The 17,739-nt window shown below is 41.5% G+C and overlaps 1 protein-coding gene across 6 annotated transcripts in view; it reads left to right on the top strand.

Annotated features, from left to right (window-relative positions):
• FGFR3 (fibroblast growth factor receptor 3) overlaps window positions 1-9,319 on the top strand; it is a 74,317-nt gene extending 64,998 nt beyond the window's left edge. For all 6 annotated transcript variants that reach the window (XM_063304600.1, XM_063304601.1, XM_063304598.1 and 3 more), the window contains exons 16-18: window positions 283-420; window positions 4,821-4,926; window positions 5,844-9,319. In XM_063304600.1, the coding sequence (XP_063160670.1) occupies window positions 283-420; window positions 4,821-4,926; window positions 5,844-6,005 (406 nt within the window). In that variant the 3' untranslated portion in view covers window positions 6,006-9,319. The remainder of the gene's footprint in view (window positions 1-282; window positions 421-4,820; window positions 4,927-5,843) is intronic.
• Window positions 9,320-17,739: the final 8,420 nt, after the last annotated feature.

Consider the following 17,739-nt stretch of genomic DNA (forward strand, 5'->3'; position numbering starts at 1 on the left):
TGAATAAATGGGCTTATTCTATTCATTGGTCTTAGTGGAGACTTTCACAAAGATCAAAGACCTGGGCTGCATCTATTTAAATGCTTATCTGATGTCAGATTTGGGCTTCTGTTCAGCTGTATCAACAGATCTGCCAGTGTTTGGTTTAAAAAAATACAATCCAGGAAATTCAGTCATCCAGCTATTACTGACATGTTACCTTTGCATGGCTTCACAGGGGTTAGAATACATCTTAATTTCCTTTTTCAAAATCTCACTGGATTTTTCAACTTTGGTTTTCAGATGGTCATTTGGAGTGCTGCTATGGGAGATCTTCACTTTGGGGGGGTCTCCATATCCAGGAATTCCAGTTGAGGAACTCTTCAAACTGTTAAAGGAGGGCCATCGTATGGACAAGCCAGCAAACTGTACCCCAGATTTGTAAGTCTTCTACCTGGGAACACCATACTTTGGGAAGGCACATTTTTCTGTCTGTCAGGATGGATTCTTGTTCATTCTTCACCCCCATGTTCTCCACTGATAAATATATCTTTAACCTCTAAAAATTACCCATTCATGTTAGGAAGCATACAGACAGTCCAAGTAACTGTCGATCATTCTAATGGATTTATTCACTAAGATGCCCAGCTGAAAGACCAAGTCACCTAAGAGAAGCCCTCCTGCATTAGGCCTGTTCAGCCTTTTGCTCCCAGGGCAGATAAACTGCAGAGAAGGACTCTTCTATGTAGCATTTCTCAGCAGCTATCTTGACAGGACTGCTGCTGTATGTTCTCCGCTTGGCTGGCTTGACTTCACTTTAAGTCCATTCCGATTACCAATCATGACACAGTTCACCACTCAAAAAGACTGCATACCTTTTTCCTCTTCATGATAACTTTCAGTGGGGCAATTCAACTGGGAATTCAATTGGCAGCAATTGTTATTATTCAGCACTTATAAAATCTAAACTATCCTAAGCACAGTATACATATTAAAAGATAAGGCTGCATGAAGGCTCACAACATAGTAGACAAGAAGGAGGGAAGAGATAAACCAGAGCTGGAATGTGCATGTTCTTCTGATGAAGACCTTTGGGGAGATACTCAGTGATGCCTCCTTTTAGGCAGTGGTCTCTTGATCAGGGGAGAAGGCCATAACACCCAACTCAGGGGCTCTGCAGTTATTAGCATCATTGAGAATTAAAGTTCTTCTATATCCCATTAGTCCATTTTGCTTCTTAATTTTATCTATTGACAAAAATAACCAGTCAGGTTATTGATAAAAAGATATACCATATATACGTGGGTAAGCTGAGAATTTTAGGTGCCAAAATACACCCAAAAATTGTGTTTGGCTTATCCGCAAATATATATATGGCAATACTTTTTTAAAGTACTCGTATATCCCATATGTACTCACAAATAAGCCCCTCTGTGGATAAGCGCACCCCTGAATTGTTTTACCAAAATGCCATGAAAAATGTGCCACTCAGTAAAGTAACAGAATTCCCCACTAATTAAAAAAAAATCATAGAATCATAGGGTTGGAAGGGACCTTGGAGGTGGTCTAGTCCACCCCCTGCCCAAGGCAGGAGTCCTCATACCATCTCGGACAAATGGTTGTCCAATCCTTTCTTGGAAACCTCCAGCGATGGAGCACCCACAACTCCAGGAGGCGAGCTGTTCCACTGCTTGATAGTTCTCACTGTCAGGAAATTCCTCCTTGTTTCCAGGTTGGATCTCCCTCTGACCAGCTTCCACCCAGTGCTTCTTGTCCTACCCTCAGGTGCCATGGAGAATAGATCAATGCCCTCTGCCCTGTGGCAGCCCTTCAAGTATTGGAAGACCACTACCATGTCTCCCCTCAGTCTTCTCTTCGTTAAGCTAAACACACCTAGTTCCTTCAGCTGTTCTTCATAGGATTTAGCCTCCAGACCCCTTATCGTCTTTGTTGCTCTTCTCTGCACTCTTTCTATGGCCTCAGCATCTTTTCTGTATTGTGACCAGAAGTGGGCACAGTATTCCAATTGTGGCCCCACAGGTGCAGTATGGAGTGGTACTATCATTCCCATGATCATGATACTATCCCTCTGTTGATGCAGCCCAGGATTGCATTGGCTTTTTGGGCAGCTGCAGCACATGGCTGGCTCATTCTTAAGCAGTGGTCCACCAGGACACCTAGATCCCTCTCATAGGCACTACTGTTGATCCAGGGACTGCCTATCTTGTACTTGTGCATCTGGTTTTTCCAGCCTAAGTAAAGGACCTGACATTTCTCATCACTGAACTTCATCTTGTTGAATAGGGCCCAGTGCTCAAGAATATCAAAGGATATATCATTTTTGAAATATATCACCACTGAAATATATCGTCTTTGAAAAATCAAAGAATATATCATTTGGCAAGACGTGGAAAAACACTCTTGATTAAAAGAGCATAGTCTTTATTAACACCAGGTCATGTTACTCTTTGCCTGTCAGTACCTCAATCTGTAGTGCAAGAGGTGAAGTTAAATTCATGATTGCTCCTTTGGGTATCAGGTTCTTCCTCAAGGCAGACCAAGGCACAGTTTTCCTCTACAAGCTGAAAACAACCGTCACAAAAATCCGAACAGTTTCATTTCCAGAGAGTTTCAAACATTCCAGATAGAACTCAGGATGTGCAGATGGGTATAAATCCATTCCACTGTATTGCCTGTAAATAGGGCAGCCTTCCAATTTGGTTGATGGGGAGGTGATTCCTCAACCAAACATCTGTTCTACCCATTTTTGTTCTTGGAAAGAGAGAGAACATAATGGGAATTCTCTGTATGTGGTAGAGAAGGCAACTGCAGTGGTGGAGTAGGGAAAGGAACTGAGAACAGCCAAGTACCTACAGGATGTGCAATTTATGCTCAATATGCATAAACAGACCCAGGCTGAGCAGGCACATGACTAACTTCATCAAGTTCCCCAGCCATCACTTTTAGGAATGTACCATCCTGTGTGCAGGCACCCAAGAGGTTAATAATATTTTTGTGCTTCCCAATCATTTTCATCATTTCCATTTCTGAGACCAAGTCAGACAGATCTTTGCCTGTGGCATCATCTACAGAAGAGAGGAGAAAAGCACCACTGATAAAAAAAGCATTTCTGTCACATGCCACACGCAACTAATTCTGCCTTGTGGTCTGGCACCTTGACATTTTAGCTTGCAGATCAACAGCACTCCTGTTGCTTACATGCTGTTCCACCCTATTTCTGGCTTTAGGGGTCATCAACTCCCCCATACCTTTCCTCCAGCTTTGGATAACAAAGGATGTTTGCAAATATACAAATTTGGTATTTTGTACTGCAGACCCTTCCCTAAAACATCACCCCCCTTTTCTATATGCAAGTTTGAGAAACGTAAGCCCTTTTTCTGATGAACCTTTAACCAAGAGCTAGAAAATGAATCTGTCAAAGCTCCCAATGCCACCACCATTAGCATGCAAAAGACAAACACCCAAAAGTGATAATAAACAAACAGAGTCAAAAATGCAGGTCCTCACCTAAATCATGCATGCTTCTGGAGGTTTCTTTGGCTTTATGCCAAGATCTAGTCTTCATGGTGGCCTTGGGATGCTTTAGCACTTTCCCCCTGGTATCTTTCACCTCTCCAAAAAAGCAAGACCCAGACTAGCAGTTGTCCTCTTCCTAGAGCCAGGTGTGACGAGCCATTTTCCTTTCTTTCAACGTTCATTCTTTGCCAAAGGCCTATTTGCTAGTATTTGCACATCTTAAAACTTCTCCATCCATTTTCCCACCTTTAATAAACATTCTACCAAGGTACACAAACTCAACTACTTGCTCTCATTTTTGCCATGGATGTGTAACTTGTACACATTTGGTCTGGTACCGTCCTTTTCAGATCTATCCCATTCATTGAATCTATTCCATCTTCAGCATTTTATGCTCATGATAAAGATTCAGTGCAGGTCAGTTTGGACACAGCACAACCAAAGCCCAATTTTATCCCAAAAACGTTCCCTCTAATATAAAAACTATTTTGGCTCTACAGCTTCATGATGATGCATCCCATTAGAACTTCCAAACGTTTTCTGTCAGGTTTCTAGGTGACCTGTAGCACCATCAGATTTTCTGTGGAGAAAGATGGAAGGATCCCCTCCAGTCCTCAAGGTGGCTTTTCTCAGGTGTTAAAAGATACTGTTTCAGGACAGCCACATCAAAACCTTTACTCCGAGACTTCAAGTTCAAGAATTACAGAGTGAGAAGTGCTTCTGTAAGATCATCTTGATCAGCTCCTATCTCCTGGGAGTATTGCTTGGTGTGGTGTAGTAATAAAGGTGCTGGAGTAAGAGTGGGGAGACCCAGGTTCAAGTCCATCCTTTCTCACGGAAGCTCCCTGGAGGACCCTGAGCCAATCCCTCCCTCTCAGCCCCAGCAGCAGGTAGGGTAATGGGGGAGTGGAGGGCTAAGAGTGAGGAGACCCAGGTTCTTGTCCACCTTCAGCCACAGAAGCTCCTTAGGTGACTTTGGCCAGTCTCTCTCTTTCTCAGTCCAACCCATCTCACAGAGTTGTTGTTGTTGTGAGGAAAATAACAGGAGGGAGCAGTATGTATGCTACCTTGAGTTTTTCTGCAAAAAAGATGGGATATAAATCTAATTTAAAAAATACTGTTGTATGGATCTTTCCTGACTTACCTTGAACTTCAAAGACTCGCATTTTTGGTGGGGTAATGTAACTGTGTAGGAAACAGTGGCAGTAAACAAAACCCCAGCCAATTCTTGACTGTGCTGATTAAAGCTTGTGTGCTTTCCAGTCCTTCATCAGTTGTACTGATCAGCTCCTCCTCTTCCTCAGGTACATGATTATGAGAGAATGCTGGCATGCGGTTCCTTCACAACGGCCAACGTTTAAGCAGCTGGTAGAAGACCTGGATCGAGTGCTGACGGTGACCTCAACAGATGTGTGTGTCTCCTTCTTTCTTAATAATTAATGTTCTCATTCTAGGGTGGAGTTGGCATGGGAACTGTACTCAAATGTTAGAGGATTTGAGCATTCTTTGCAATCGTTTTAACAGCACGGAGAGCTGCAGCAAGTGAATAAGGAGATACGCTGCAGCCAGCGCCACATGAAAATGCATTTTCATTGCTGCAATGTAGTGTTTAAATTTAATGTAATTAATGGCATGATTTAGTTTCTTTATTTGGAACATTTTAATGCACCTCTCAGTTCCTCAGGCAGAATTTTAAAAATAGGGCGTTTTCAATCGAAGAAAACAACCAGCTGGCAATAAGAAAAGAGGAAGCACTTACAGGACAAAACCAGAAAAGTCTGTCTAACAGTAGTAAAAGTACAGTATAAAAATCCTAAGTACCAGAAAGAATTGTACATAGTTTGCAAACTATTTAAGAAGGTGCAAAGCAAATCTACAAGAGAATGTGTCCAACAATCCAAGTACCACAACTGGAAAAGCTGTGTCTCCATGCCCACTTTTCATTCAAAGATGGGCTCTTTCTGAATAGGGCCCATGGGGAAGACCTCAGTAATTGGACAGATTTACATAGGGGGAACCTTGCCTGTTGTTGCACCCTGTGGTTAATGGAATAACAACCTCAGCTTGGTATCATCCATAGACCCTGCTCCATAATGCATTTTGACTCCTATTTTGACTCCTAATTTCATTTGTGTCCTGCCAAGTTGGTATTAAACCATACCTGGATTCCTGAAGGTAGGGTGGCCCTTAATGTGTGGAGGCCAGAAGATTTTACCAGTGGAATTTCAGATCTCATCCAAGTAAATAAAAGAAGAAGGTGTCATTGGGAATGATGAACTTGTTGAATGTACTCCTTGCTGTTATTCATGCAGTTGTTCTCCTTGCAGGAGTATATCGACCTGTCAGTGGCTTTTGAGCAATACTCCCCTGCAGGCCATGATACCCACAGTGCCTGCTCTTCAGGAGATGACTCTGTATTTGCACATGACCTTCTCTCGGATGAGCCCTGTCTTCCAAAACAGCAAGCAAATGGCATCATCAGGACATGATGGCCGATAGAGCTGCAGAAAATAGATTCATGAATGTATGTCTGGGGAAACTCAAGAACAAATGCACAGGAAGATGTTATTCTGCTCCATGGCACAGAAGAGTGTATTGCTGTGAAGCCGTGGCACTGAACATACTGTCTTCCTACTTGTAAAACACATGAAGACTTTGAAAGGCAGATAGAGGAGGGTGAACCCCCAGCCTTTGAGTCAGTTTTCTGTGCCTGCAATCCTGGTGGTGGGTGGGAAGATGAAAAGTGTGCAAAGAATGTAAGAAGCTTTGGCACAATGCAATCCACGCATGAATCTTCTTTGGTGGGGCTCAAGAGCCGCATTGCCTGCAGGGAATCTTAAGTAAGTCCTAATTTTATATTTAATAAATATAAAATTCGCCATCTGCTTAAGAACATATTCAAAGCCATTCTGAGGAGTTAATCACTCTTGAAAGCATTAAACCTCTTTTAAAGTTGTCTTCAGTTTCTCACGGTGGGGAATAGCCGTCTCTTGCACTAACAGTTGGGTAGACGAATGTATGCAGGCAAGAAGGAACATGAAGGACTGGAGGTGCTGCAAGCTCTAGGAAATGGGGGGTGTTGGGGGGGGTGTCATTTGTTTATGAACATGTAGCAGTTACTTTTGCTAACTATTTCCAGGGGATTTCTATAAATTGTAAAATTTGACCCAAATTTTGCTATTTGCTACATTTATTTAGCTATTTCTTGGGTGAGTTTTCTGTAGATAAGGTTTAAATATATTTGTAACTGAGGTCTATGAATTTTTCCCAGAAATCTATCATCAAACACTTGGAGAAAAAATATTACGGGTACCCATAGTCGAGCGCCTTTCAATGAATCAAAAAGTTTTATTTCCTACAATTGTGCATATAGCTATAAATAGCTCTTGTGTGTATATAATATCTCTGGTATTAACATGGCTGACAAGATTGAAAAAGAATTTCTCCAAGTAAGAATTCTTCCAAAGTAGGACATACTGATTTAGGCAAAGATTTTCTTTTATCTTGTCAGCTTGTTTTGTTTTAAAATTTATATTTTAACATGTATATTTGTAAAATTATTTATAGATATTAACATATGTTCATTAATGTATACACTTAAATTTTCATCAGATTTAAGGATTTAACTTATTGAAAATAGAGGAAGATAATTCAAGATTGTTTTTCTGAATTCCTGAGAAATCTTAGAAAAATGTATAGCTGTATAGTCATTTAACACATTACTTTTAATACTAATTTTTCTTTTTTTAAAACAAAAAATGCTTTTCCTGGGTTGCAACAATTATCAGGACATGCATTCTGTATTATATTAAATCCAAACATCTGGCAGGAGAAATAATCCTTTTTCCATCTCTGTAAAAGCTAAGGAATCTTTCATCACTTTTGCCACTGTGTATTAAGACAGAGGGATTTTGGGGGGGGGTTTCTTTGAATGAAGGTGTTCTTCACGGTTGACTAAATAACAGATATGTGGCAGAGCTGAACGTTGACTGCAAATGATTAATCTTCTACGTGTGTGTGTTCCCATTTGCATTTTTATGGTAGAGAAATGGATCCAAACAAAATAATATTTTAAAATATATGTAGAGAAAGTTTTGATGATTGTAGATAGACTTTGAACCTAACATTTTGCTTGGGAAAATGCTAGGTTTTGTAGATAACTCAGTCCAAACACTCTAGATTCCTTCCTAGCATTTTAAAGAGTTTTTAAAGAGTTTTTTAGAGTCTCCGAGAGCAGTTCCACACCATCACTGGTTTTTCCACCCTCCAGTTTCTCACATAACATTTTGAAACTGAAGGCTGATTTTCATTCCTGCTGACCCTGAAACATGAATATGCAGAAAATGCTGCTAACTCTCTCTTTTCCTCCAATTGACCAGTAGGAGAACGCAGAGGACATCATTCAGTCAATTCCCAACTTTCTGATCTATCATTTGTCAACACCCCCCCCCCAGCCCATTTCACATGAAGAGGAAAGCATATAAATTGCTGAAGCTCCCCTCCATGTTTAGGTTTTTTGTTGTTGTTGTTTTGTTTTGTTTTGTTTTGTTTTTGTTTTTGCATTCCATCTGTTGGTGTGCATGGGGTAGCTTGCCAAATCACAACTTCGATCTGTAAGGCTGCTGTGATGGGGAGTTACGCAGGGGAAGGTTAGTTGTTAAACAATGAAAATCAACAAAAGCATGGGATTCCTGCATAAACTTCCCAGCTACCTTTCCATCATTCCTTTTTCGCATTGAAAAGCCCTGTGGGTTGTGAAAATGAGATGGTAGCAAGTCACCAACTTTGCAAAGAGTTGCTTTCCCCAGTAGCTCTAATTACAGGTGCAGGTTGCTATACTGTGGCTAGCTTGGGGGAGGGGAGGAAGCAATAAATAACTAATGCATAGAGGAAGACATAGAATCCAGGGACAAGATGTTGACCCTTTAGTTGGGGACGGGGCGGGTGGGTCAAATAGTGGCTGGCTTAGCTTTCAGAGCAAAGAGGCAAAATTCCCCTATGTAGGAAAATGGATGTCCTCCAAGGTCTGCAGAACCACAGGAATTGAACGGGCGATGGCAGCTCTGCTTCGAATCAACTTCAAAGACGTCATGAATCCCATCAGGTCCAAAGCTGATCCCAAAGTGATGCAACAATTGGAGCAAGGGACGTATCTGTTGAATAAGGAAGTAAAAAGTAGGGCTTTATAAAATGGAGTAAGGACTAGGAAGTTGAGGAACCTACAGTATAGCGATTGCATTCTCTCTGCAGATCAGCAATTTCACTAAAGATGAGAACCATTCCAGATCAGTATTCAGTATATTCTTGCAATACCACAAGATTGTTTCAAAATAGTTAATTTATAGATCTGAAGCTTCGAAGAGTTTTTAAAAATAGATTTCTATAGACAAGTACTTTTTTGGGAATAAAGAATTGTGCTATTTTCTTACCGTGTATGGTAGTTTTGTACATTCCAAGGACCTGAAAATTGCTATTCCAGTCTGAGTTCATTAATTATCTTAAATATATTATATTCATATATAATATATTTATGAAAGATTTACAAAGATATATTTCTTATATAACTTTAAAGCCAGGATTTGAAAACTTGAATATTTCTTTAAACCTTTATTCCTGTCCATGTTGTGATGAATAAGTTAGCATATTGTGACATTTTGATGAACATTTTCCTGGTTCAGCATCTTCTAGCTTCTGTATTGCTTTGAACATTTTAGAAGACGTGAAACAAAAAAACAAAAGAAATCTTACTCTGTTTTTGCTTACCTGGCCCAAAAATAAAAAAGTTAAACATAATTTATCATCACTCTTGCCTTTATTTTATGAGTAAACCTGTAAGAACGTATGTGTATACAGAGATATAATAGAATGATACAATAATAATAATAATAATAGATATAATAGAAAAGGGATCTTGAAAGCTTTTCATCCTAAAAGGACATCAGATTATAACTGTTCATACAGTATTGCCATTTGATGCAATATTACTATTTGATGTAATGTTGCTATAAGTAAAGAGAGGCAGTTGGGTGTAGCGGTTAAGGCACTGAACTAGGAGTGTGAAAACCTGAGATCTGGTCCTGCCTTAGATATACAAGCCAGCTGGGTGATTTTGGGGCAATCCTTCTCTCAACCCTAGGAGGAGGCCCATGAGGGCCCCTTCTGAAAAAGTTGCCTGCATGGATTTTCTGTGCAGTTGCCAAAAGTCAAGACTGACTTGAAGACAAACCAATTATTATATGGAGCTGCTTGTACCATGACAAAAGAAACCTTGGCATCTCTGGGAAGCACTAAAGCAGACACATTTTCCTTTGCATGGTACATAATAAAATCTCCCCCTCCCAGAACTGAAACAAAAGCTGAAACTTCTCAGTAGTCGTGAACCAGAACTGAATTCTTACACGTAAGACGGGTTTCCAGATAGGAGGTTGGACCATCAGAAGCTCAGGCTGATGAGGTTCTTCTGGGGATTGCAAGAAAGAGCTGCTCTCTGACTTCAGAGAGAGATACCAAAAAAAAACACCCTATTCTTTGAAAGCAAAGGGAGGGTGATGGCGTTGCATTTCTCTGGAAACTCAAAGGACATCTCTTTCCCATCCCACAAAAAATAAAAACTAAGTGTGGACTGTTGGGAAATTTCTTAACATGTAAATTACAAGGAATGGACAGTGTGAGTGGAGTTTTTTTAATTTAGAAATCTTTCTCAAGAGCAGATGAACTATTTTCCAAGCACAAAGAGGGGCTAGCCAGGAAAGAAATACCGCAACTTCCACATGCATGCATTTAATGTATAGAAAAGGCGTCTTTCTGCTTGATTTAAACTAGATACACTTGACACAATTGTTCTTCCTGTTTTTATTCATCTGATTTCAGGATTGCCTTTGGAAAAAGCTCCTGTTGCAGGAATGCAACAAAAATGCATGGAATTGTTTGAGGTGCCTCTACTTTGTGCTCAGCTGGGTGGCAACCGTCTTGGCCAATCTCAAAACAGGACTGGACTGAGAAGTACTTGGATGGGACACTTGCAGGAAGTTACTGGTTAGACTGGGAGGTTAATAACTGAATTAGCATCCCAGAAGGAGCCAAAGGGAAGCCAACTCTGGGTGGATTGTTCCCAAGGAAGCTGCATGGGTGCATCTGTGTAGATGCGGGGTGGCAAATATGGCTCAAGAGGAACTCCCCCCCACACTTTTTTTAAACCTTTTCCATGCATTTCCACTGTAATTTGTTAGCATCTTTCACATCAACACTTTTGAAAAAAGTCAAGGACATTTTCTACAAGGCTCTTTGTTGGGGTGCACAAGTATTTTCTTTGGAACCCTCCCAAGATAGTCATCCTCTCTGCAGCACTAGGAAACTTCCCTCCTCCCAGGTCCTCCCCAGCCTGGGCCACCACTACAGCAAAAAGCGCAACTTGTCAACTCTAGACTGCCGTGTTAATGTGTTAACAGGGTTCCTTGGGAAACCTGTGCAGGTTCTTGGGCCATTTGCAATCTCTTCCCCCCGCCCCACTTCATTTTTAGCACAAAATAAGACCTGAGTTAGAGGAGGCATGCTTCTCTTTCCTGATTCACACCTAGGAAAATCCAGGATTTCTCTACTGCTGCTATTCAATGGGAAATGAATGAGACACTCGGGTTATCTCTAGGCACGCACGGTTTTTTGCTGTGATGCTGTTGTATTTCTTGGGGAGAAATGCTGCCAACTGCCTCATCAGAAGTTTTATCTGCTGTTATCTGCAGCTAGTAGATGCTTCTGTTTTGCGCTGAAATCTCTACATCTGATACACTTTAATAGTCTTGTCAAGCCTTTTTTCCCCCACAAGTGTTATCTTGTAATAATTGTACTTTGCCCCTAGCAATGCTCATTTTGCATAGTAAACAGATTGTTTAATAAAAGAGAGAGCTTAATAGGGAGTTCTGGAACTGCTACGTTGTGAAGTAGGAGGGGAGAAAAAGAGCAGAACACTGATAGTTCTCAGATACTGAGCCAGCCTCCTTTAAAAAGTTCTTTCAAGTCAAGGTTGACGCCTAGTGACTTGGAGTAGAAACTTGGCTTTAATTCATGGCCATTGCTTCATCCAGGATGCATTTTCAAATTCCCGGTCTAGCCTAACCCCCTAGAATTTCCTGGTGGTCTCCCATCTAAAAACTAGCCCAGACTCGACACTGCTTGGCTCCCAAGGTCAATGAGGCGCTGTCACTTGCTGAGACAAGCAGCCTCAATTGAGTTGGAAATGTCCCCCTCTCTGGGACCATCTCTTGTTTGCCAGGATAGTACTCCGCATCCTCCCTTCCACTGATGTCCATGGATGTCCTTCAGCTGGAGCAGGAGAGCTGCAGTGGGTGACTTCAGCCTGTCCTCTAGGAGATTCTGTTGGAAGGAAAGGGGAGCAGCATCTCCAACCGTTGTGTTCTGCTCAGGGGCTTCCACACCTCCATCTGCTTTAAGCAGCACCATACAACAAGCTTCACCCCTTTGGGACATTCATGCAACCTGTGTGCAAATGTGTGCAAAAACCATAGAAATGTGATAGGGCTTGCACTGCAACAGTGCAATGCTGCTTTCATCAGACTGGCTGGTTTCAACCCCTCTCCTTCACAGACAATACTCACAAGCCCCTAGGTTAGCTAGGCAACACATCCCACAGTCCCTCACCATCAGTGATGGTGTCTGGGGCTTCTGGGAATTGGAAGCCAAATCCTTTGGGCGGCCGTTAGTTGCCAATTCTTGCCGTGAGGCAGAAGAAGCAGCTTCAGCTCTGCTTTGCCCTTCCCAAAGCATTGTTCCTAAAAACTTGTCATCAAATGTTAATTATTCCAACTTGTATACCACTCCAGCTGCAGTAATTCTGAGCAGCTAACAAGGAGCCCAAGAAACCAAGAAAGTTTAAAAACCACCGAATGACAACAGTAATGCCCAACCCAATACTCTACTTTTCAGAGGGTAGAGGAATCCTCAATTACCCTCAAAAGCCATGTTCCTACAACTCTTCAGAATCATTACAAAGAGGGGATAGTCCAGTTTTCAGGGTACCCAGTTACAAAGGAGAGGATCTTCACCAAGAAGGCTGAACTATGGGGTCCCTGCAGATAACAGTCTTCTCTCTCTGATTTTCTGGATGGGCGGAATATAGCCAGGCACTGAGACATCTAGAGCTTTAAAGGTAATACTCTCAGCCTTTTGAGATAGACCAAGTCAGGAAACAACCACCACAAGAAATACTAGAACTCTATTGATATCAACTATAATAACCAAATCTTGACAGCCTGACAGTTTCTCCCCAACTCCCTCTTATACCCATGGGAGTACAGATAGGTCAGTCTTGAGCTTCTTTTTCACCTTCTCTTCCAAGTAAATTGATGTTTTCTGACAACTGCTGCATACTTTCTGGCAACTGCTGCATACTTTCCTCAAGGCTACATCTGCTCCTCCACACCAACCCTTTGAATTGCACCCAGAGGATAAACTAACAACTACAATAGCAATATTACTAGAAGTACCCATAAACTATACCTGGGCCATTACATATGCAACCAGCTGAAAGTTCTGAATGGTCTTCAAAGTACCACATAGCCCTATGTGGAACACAGTCCATATGCAAGATGACAAGGCCATGATGGACTATGAGCAAAACCTCCTGACCCAGCAATGGCCACACTGTCACACAAGATAAATTGTACAGAAGCCCTTCTGGCCATGGCCTCCATCTTCAATTCAAGCAGGAGTTGCAAGTCCAGAAGGAGCCACAGATAGTAAGCCAGGTCCATCCATGGGTGTGCAACCTCACAGAGAGCTAAAAATTGACTATTTTTAGAATCAGATAGCTTTGCACCCACAGCCACTCCATCTTGGTGGGATTAAGCCTGAGTCTGTTTCTCCCTGTCTAGGCCCTAACAAACTACAGACAATGGATCAGTACTTCCATCACATTGCCTGCCTGGCTAAGATCGGTGGTTGAGTATCATCTGCACATTGATACCTCACCCCATGCCGGTGGATGACAAGACCTTCATGTAGATGTCAAACAGCCAGAGGGAGAAAAATCTAGCTCTGTGGTACTGACTGGAACCAGCCCTTTGGCCCACTCTCAATCCTCATCCAGAAGGATACCCTGGCTGATTGTACTGAAAGCAGCCAGGAGATTCAGCAGAACCATGAGAGTCACACTCTCTCCATGCCAATGTTGCCAAAGGTCATCAACAAGAGCAACCAACGTATCCTTTACGTAGGCCTGGATCCCAGTTGAAAAGGGTCCAGATAATCTGTTTCTTCCCAGATACTCTGTACTATAGCTCCACCACCTTCTCAACAGCTTTCCCTAAAGAAGGAAGGTTGGAGACAGATGGCTACTTATCCAAAATAGCAGAGTCAAGCAATAGCTTGTTGAGGAAGGGAAATACCATCACTGCTTTCAAGGCTGGTGGCATTTTCCCCTCCCTCAAGGCTGCATTAACCCCTGCTCAAACCAAGCTCCCTGGTGGCTTTTACCACCCAAGCAGGGCAGAAATGTAATGCACAGGTGGCAGAACCAACAGAAGAAAAAATGCCATCCATTTCTTCAGGACCCATGGGCTCAAATTAATCCCAGATAATCTCTCAAAATGAGGCCTCCACCATCTTAGCTTGACTAGCCCAGCTGGTATCCAGTTCCAAGGGGATGTGGGTGATCTTATCCTCTAGATGTTATGTGAATTCCCTATAATGGATCAAGCACTGCAGAGTTCTGATCTCAAACAGGCCATTCCAAATGTTGTCAAACATCAAACCAGATTGGAGCACATCTGGAACACTCAGAACATCCTGGCAAGATATCCCATTCTGAGGTTAAAATGGCCCTTTTGGAGTTAAGAGCATCTCAGAAAAGAATGGTATCCTAGTCATCCCCAAGTATCTCCACTGGCTCGCCTAGCTGAAAAACAAGCCAATTGGCAGGGTTAACAATTGCTACCATTGCATTCATCCCTCTCAAGATAAATAGTAGGCATGCAAAGTTCCTTGGATAATGAAATTAATTAACATAATATCTTATGGTGGGAAAATTGCTACCTATTCAGCATCTTATACTTCTGACATCCTAAGAAGGTTAATCCATCTTGGTTTTATCCTATATGGCAAAGAGAGAGAAAGGGTTTACATCTAACTTTGAGCTCCTAAGTGTGATGAAATCAGAACTAAATATATTTGGGTTTATATTTCACTCCAGGGGCCACTGTAGTCCATCACACATATCTGGCCACATATTAACAGAGGATCAAAAAAAGTGAAGATGGTGCCATGAACTCACCATAAAAGCCCTGCATTTTTTACATGCCCCACACATTAAAAGGGGGCAGGGTTTCAATCACACAATGTAGTCATCATCTTGACATCCCTGCACACTCAAACTGTTTACTCATGGTTCCCCAAATAAGCTGCAGTCACTGAGTTCACACAACAGGCTAAGAAATAAATCCTGCTTTATGAACCACAGCAGCTGGGTTCACACAACATATTTAAACCACCAAAAAGCAGGCCACATTTTGGTTGAGCAAATTTTGTGAACTTTGTTAAATGGTATCCTACCTTGAGCTGTTGTGACCCCAAGGGCACTGGAATCTTCTTTAGAGAAAAGGACATTAGCCAATGGTTCCTGAAGAAGCTATTGGTTTCAGGATCCCTTTGTGACATACTTGCCATCAGAGAAGACAGTAACCATGCCATTTTGAAATACACAGCAAGAAAGCTGGGGAAATAACACAAATTAGCAAAGTATGTTTCAGATTGGCAGTATGTTCTCCTCAAATCTGTTATGAGAGCAAGGGGTTAATCCTTCACTACACACATTACAGTCTGGTTCCTTGCCCAGGCAGATAGATCATCTTCTTTTAATTAAATTATGGTTGAATTGGTATAGCTTGTTTTTGAAGCAAAATCTTTAAAACATTTTTACTTGCTTTATTATTAAGTTGCTGCTGGCAAAGCAGGAAAAGCCAAGTTGATTTATGGGTTCCTTGTAGCAAGCAAATATTTTCAGCACTAACAGTACTTGATACACACATATCAAGCACACAGATATCTAGATATATGTATAAATATATGAATATTTTGCTGCCACGATCACAGAAGCAAAATCCTCCTGGTATACTTGCATTTCCTTTTGATAAATATGGAGTCTCTTTAATAAGAATGAACAAATCCAGAGTCCATCCTGGGGTTTGGCTGCCACTTCCTGGGCACTAAGAACATCTGTAACAAGTTTTCTTTTGCTAGGTTTTAATTAGTAAATAACTTCAGCCCCTATTTTAGTGTTAATTATAATCAGCTTTTTTAACATGCCGTCTTCTGTTTGTGTTATGTGCATTTTGTTAGCTCCTGTGAGTACTTGCTGGAGTAGAAAGATGAGGCATAAGTCAAATCAATAAACAAATGGGAGTACAAAACGTTGAAAGTAATTCCATAAAACACAGAAAGCTGGAATTTGAGGAGAGGACTTTCCTCAGATTATGAACTTCCTCCGTCCAGGCAGGGCCACCTGTTTGGAGGGACAACACTGCACGAGAGTTGATAGGGAAGTGCAGTAGATAAACAGCAAGATTCTTGGATTCAGTTTTAGCCAATTTTGTCCCATCCAAACTCTGAGGATCTCCGCACCCTCTGAAAAGCTTTAAATGGAAGCTCCATCTGAGCCTGGGTGACAACTGAAGGCTCCGTATCAGCAGCATATTGACCTCCCTCAGCAGCTGCATGTTAATGTTAAGCAAGAACAAGAGGGCCAGCCCCACAGGGGAGTGATCACCCAGCCAGCCTCTCCTCCCCAACTACTACTAACTGGAATGCGACAACTGCAAACCAGGGTCCCCAGTCCCCCAATGTCAGCCCAGAAGGATACCAAGGACCAAGAGGGGTGCACTGCAGAGGTAATTCGTAAGAGCAACCAGTGCTGACTTCATCCATATCCAGGCTTGAACCCTGACTGAAAAGAGTTCAGATAATCTATTTCTTCTCAGGCGCTGTACAGCTGGATCCCCACCACATGCTCAAGAGGTTGGAGACTTGTCAGAAAGTTATTCCTCTTCTCTTGAGACTTTCAGATTTGTGAATCCTACTCTAAAAAGCAAAGTGTCGCACACCAGGGTCTTGCTTTAAAGAAGTTTCTCCTTCTGTCCTCCTCTGAGCAGAGAATTCAACCTTAATACCACTCACTTGGTTTCAAAAGGATGCTTTCATGTTGTAACGTATTTGAACAACCCAATTCCTAAGCCAGTGCCGTTGGCTCTTGGTGAACTGATCCATCATTCTTCAAGTGGCAATCTTCAAGTATGCTGTTTTAAAACAATGGCTATTAATCATTCCTTGAAATCTGGGGAAGTAATAGCCACTGCATAGCAGGTTACTCACAAAAATCTGGCACTATCTTCTACATCCGCCTCTTTGTCAACACTGCTTTGTGAAAACATGTGTAGAGATTTAAAATTGGGTGGAAGTGCAAGATCAGCCAAAGAAGCAGAACTGAATACCTGCGAAGTGCTGTGAAGAGGACCATCCTGAAAAGATGATTATGAAAAGGTTAAGCACAATTTGCCAAGCCTATCCATAATCGTGCAAAATCAATTCACTTCTAACGTTGGTACGTTATTCTAATGCTGAATACTTTGAAAGGTATATAAATACTCAGTTTTATTAATCAGTGTTTTATTTATAATAATGCCTAAACACAACAGTTCATCTCCTATGGAAACCTTGCTATTTTTATTTTGTTTTTTTTCCTTTAAGACATGTATGAACAGAATGCTACCAGATTTTTTTTCCTACTTAATTATCCACCCATATATATGCAGGGTGTGTGTGCATGTCAGCATCTCTCTGGCAAAAGGTAACATCAACATTACATTGGAAAAGACATGCTGTTTCTTGCCATACACACAAGGTAGAAACTGGGTACACACCCAGTTATTTTGAGGGATCAAAAATAATTTTGGGATGTTGGAACTAGCCCACATTAAAAGCCCTTTGAACATTTGCTCAGTTAAGGAGTCAAATTACCCAAGGGATTTTGAACGATATAAAATGAATACACACTGCATATGTGTATCCTAAATATAACCCCAGAACTGAAAAACCTTCAAAACGAGAACACACCTACATTATTTTCACTTTCATACTTGGCAACGGAGCAGAAACACAGCAGTGGCAACCTGCAGGACCAGATCCAAGCCTTCTCTAGTCCAATTTTCTGTTATTATA

The sequence above is a fragment of the Candoia aspera genome, chromosome 5 (genome assembly GCF_035149785.1).
Source record: "Candoia aspera isolate rCanAsp1 chromosome 5, rCanAsp1.hap2, whole genome shotgun sequence".
NCBI lineage: Eukaryota > Metazoa > Chordata > Lepidosauria > Squamata > Boidae > Candoia > Candoia aspera.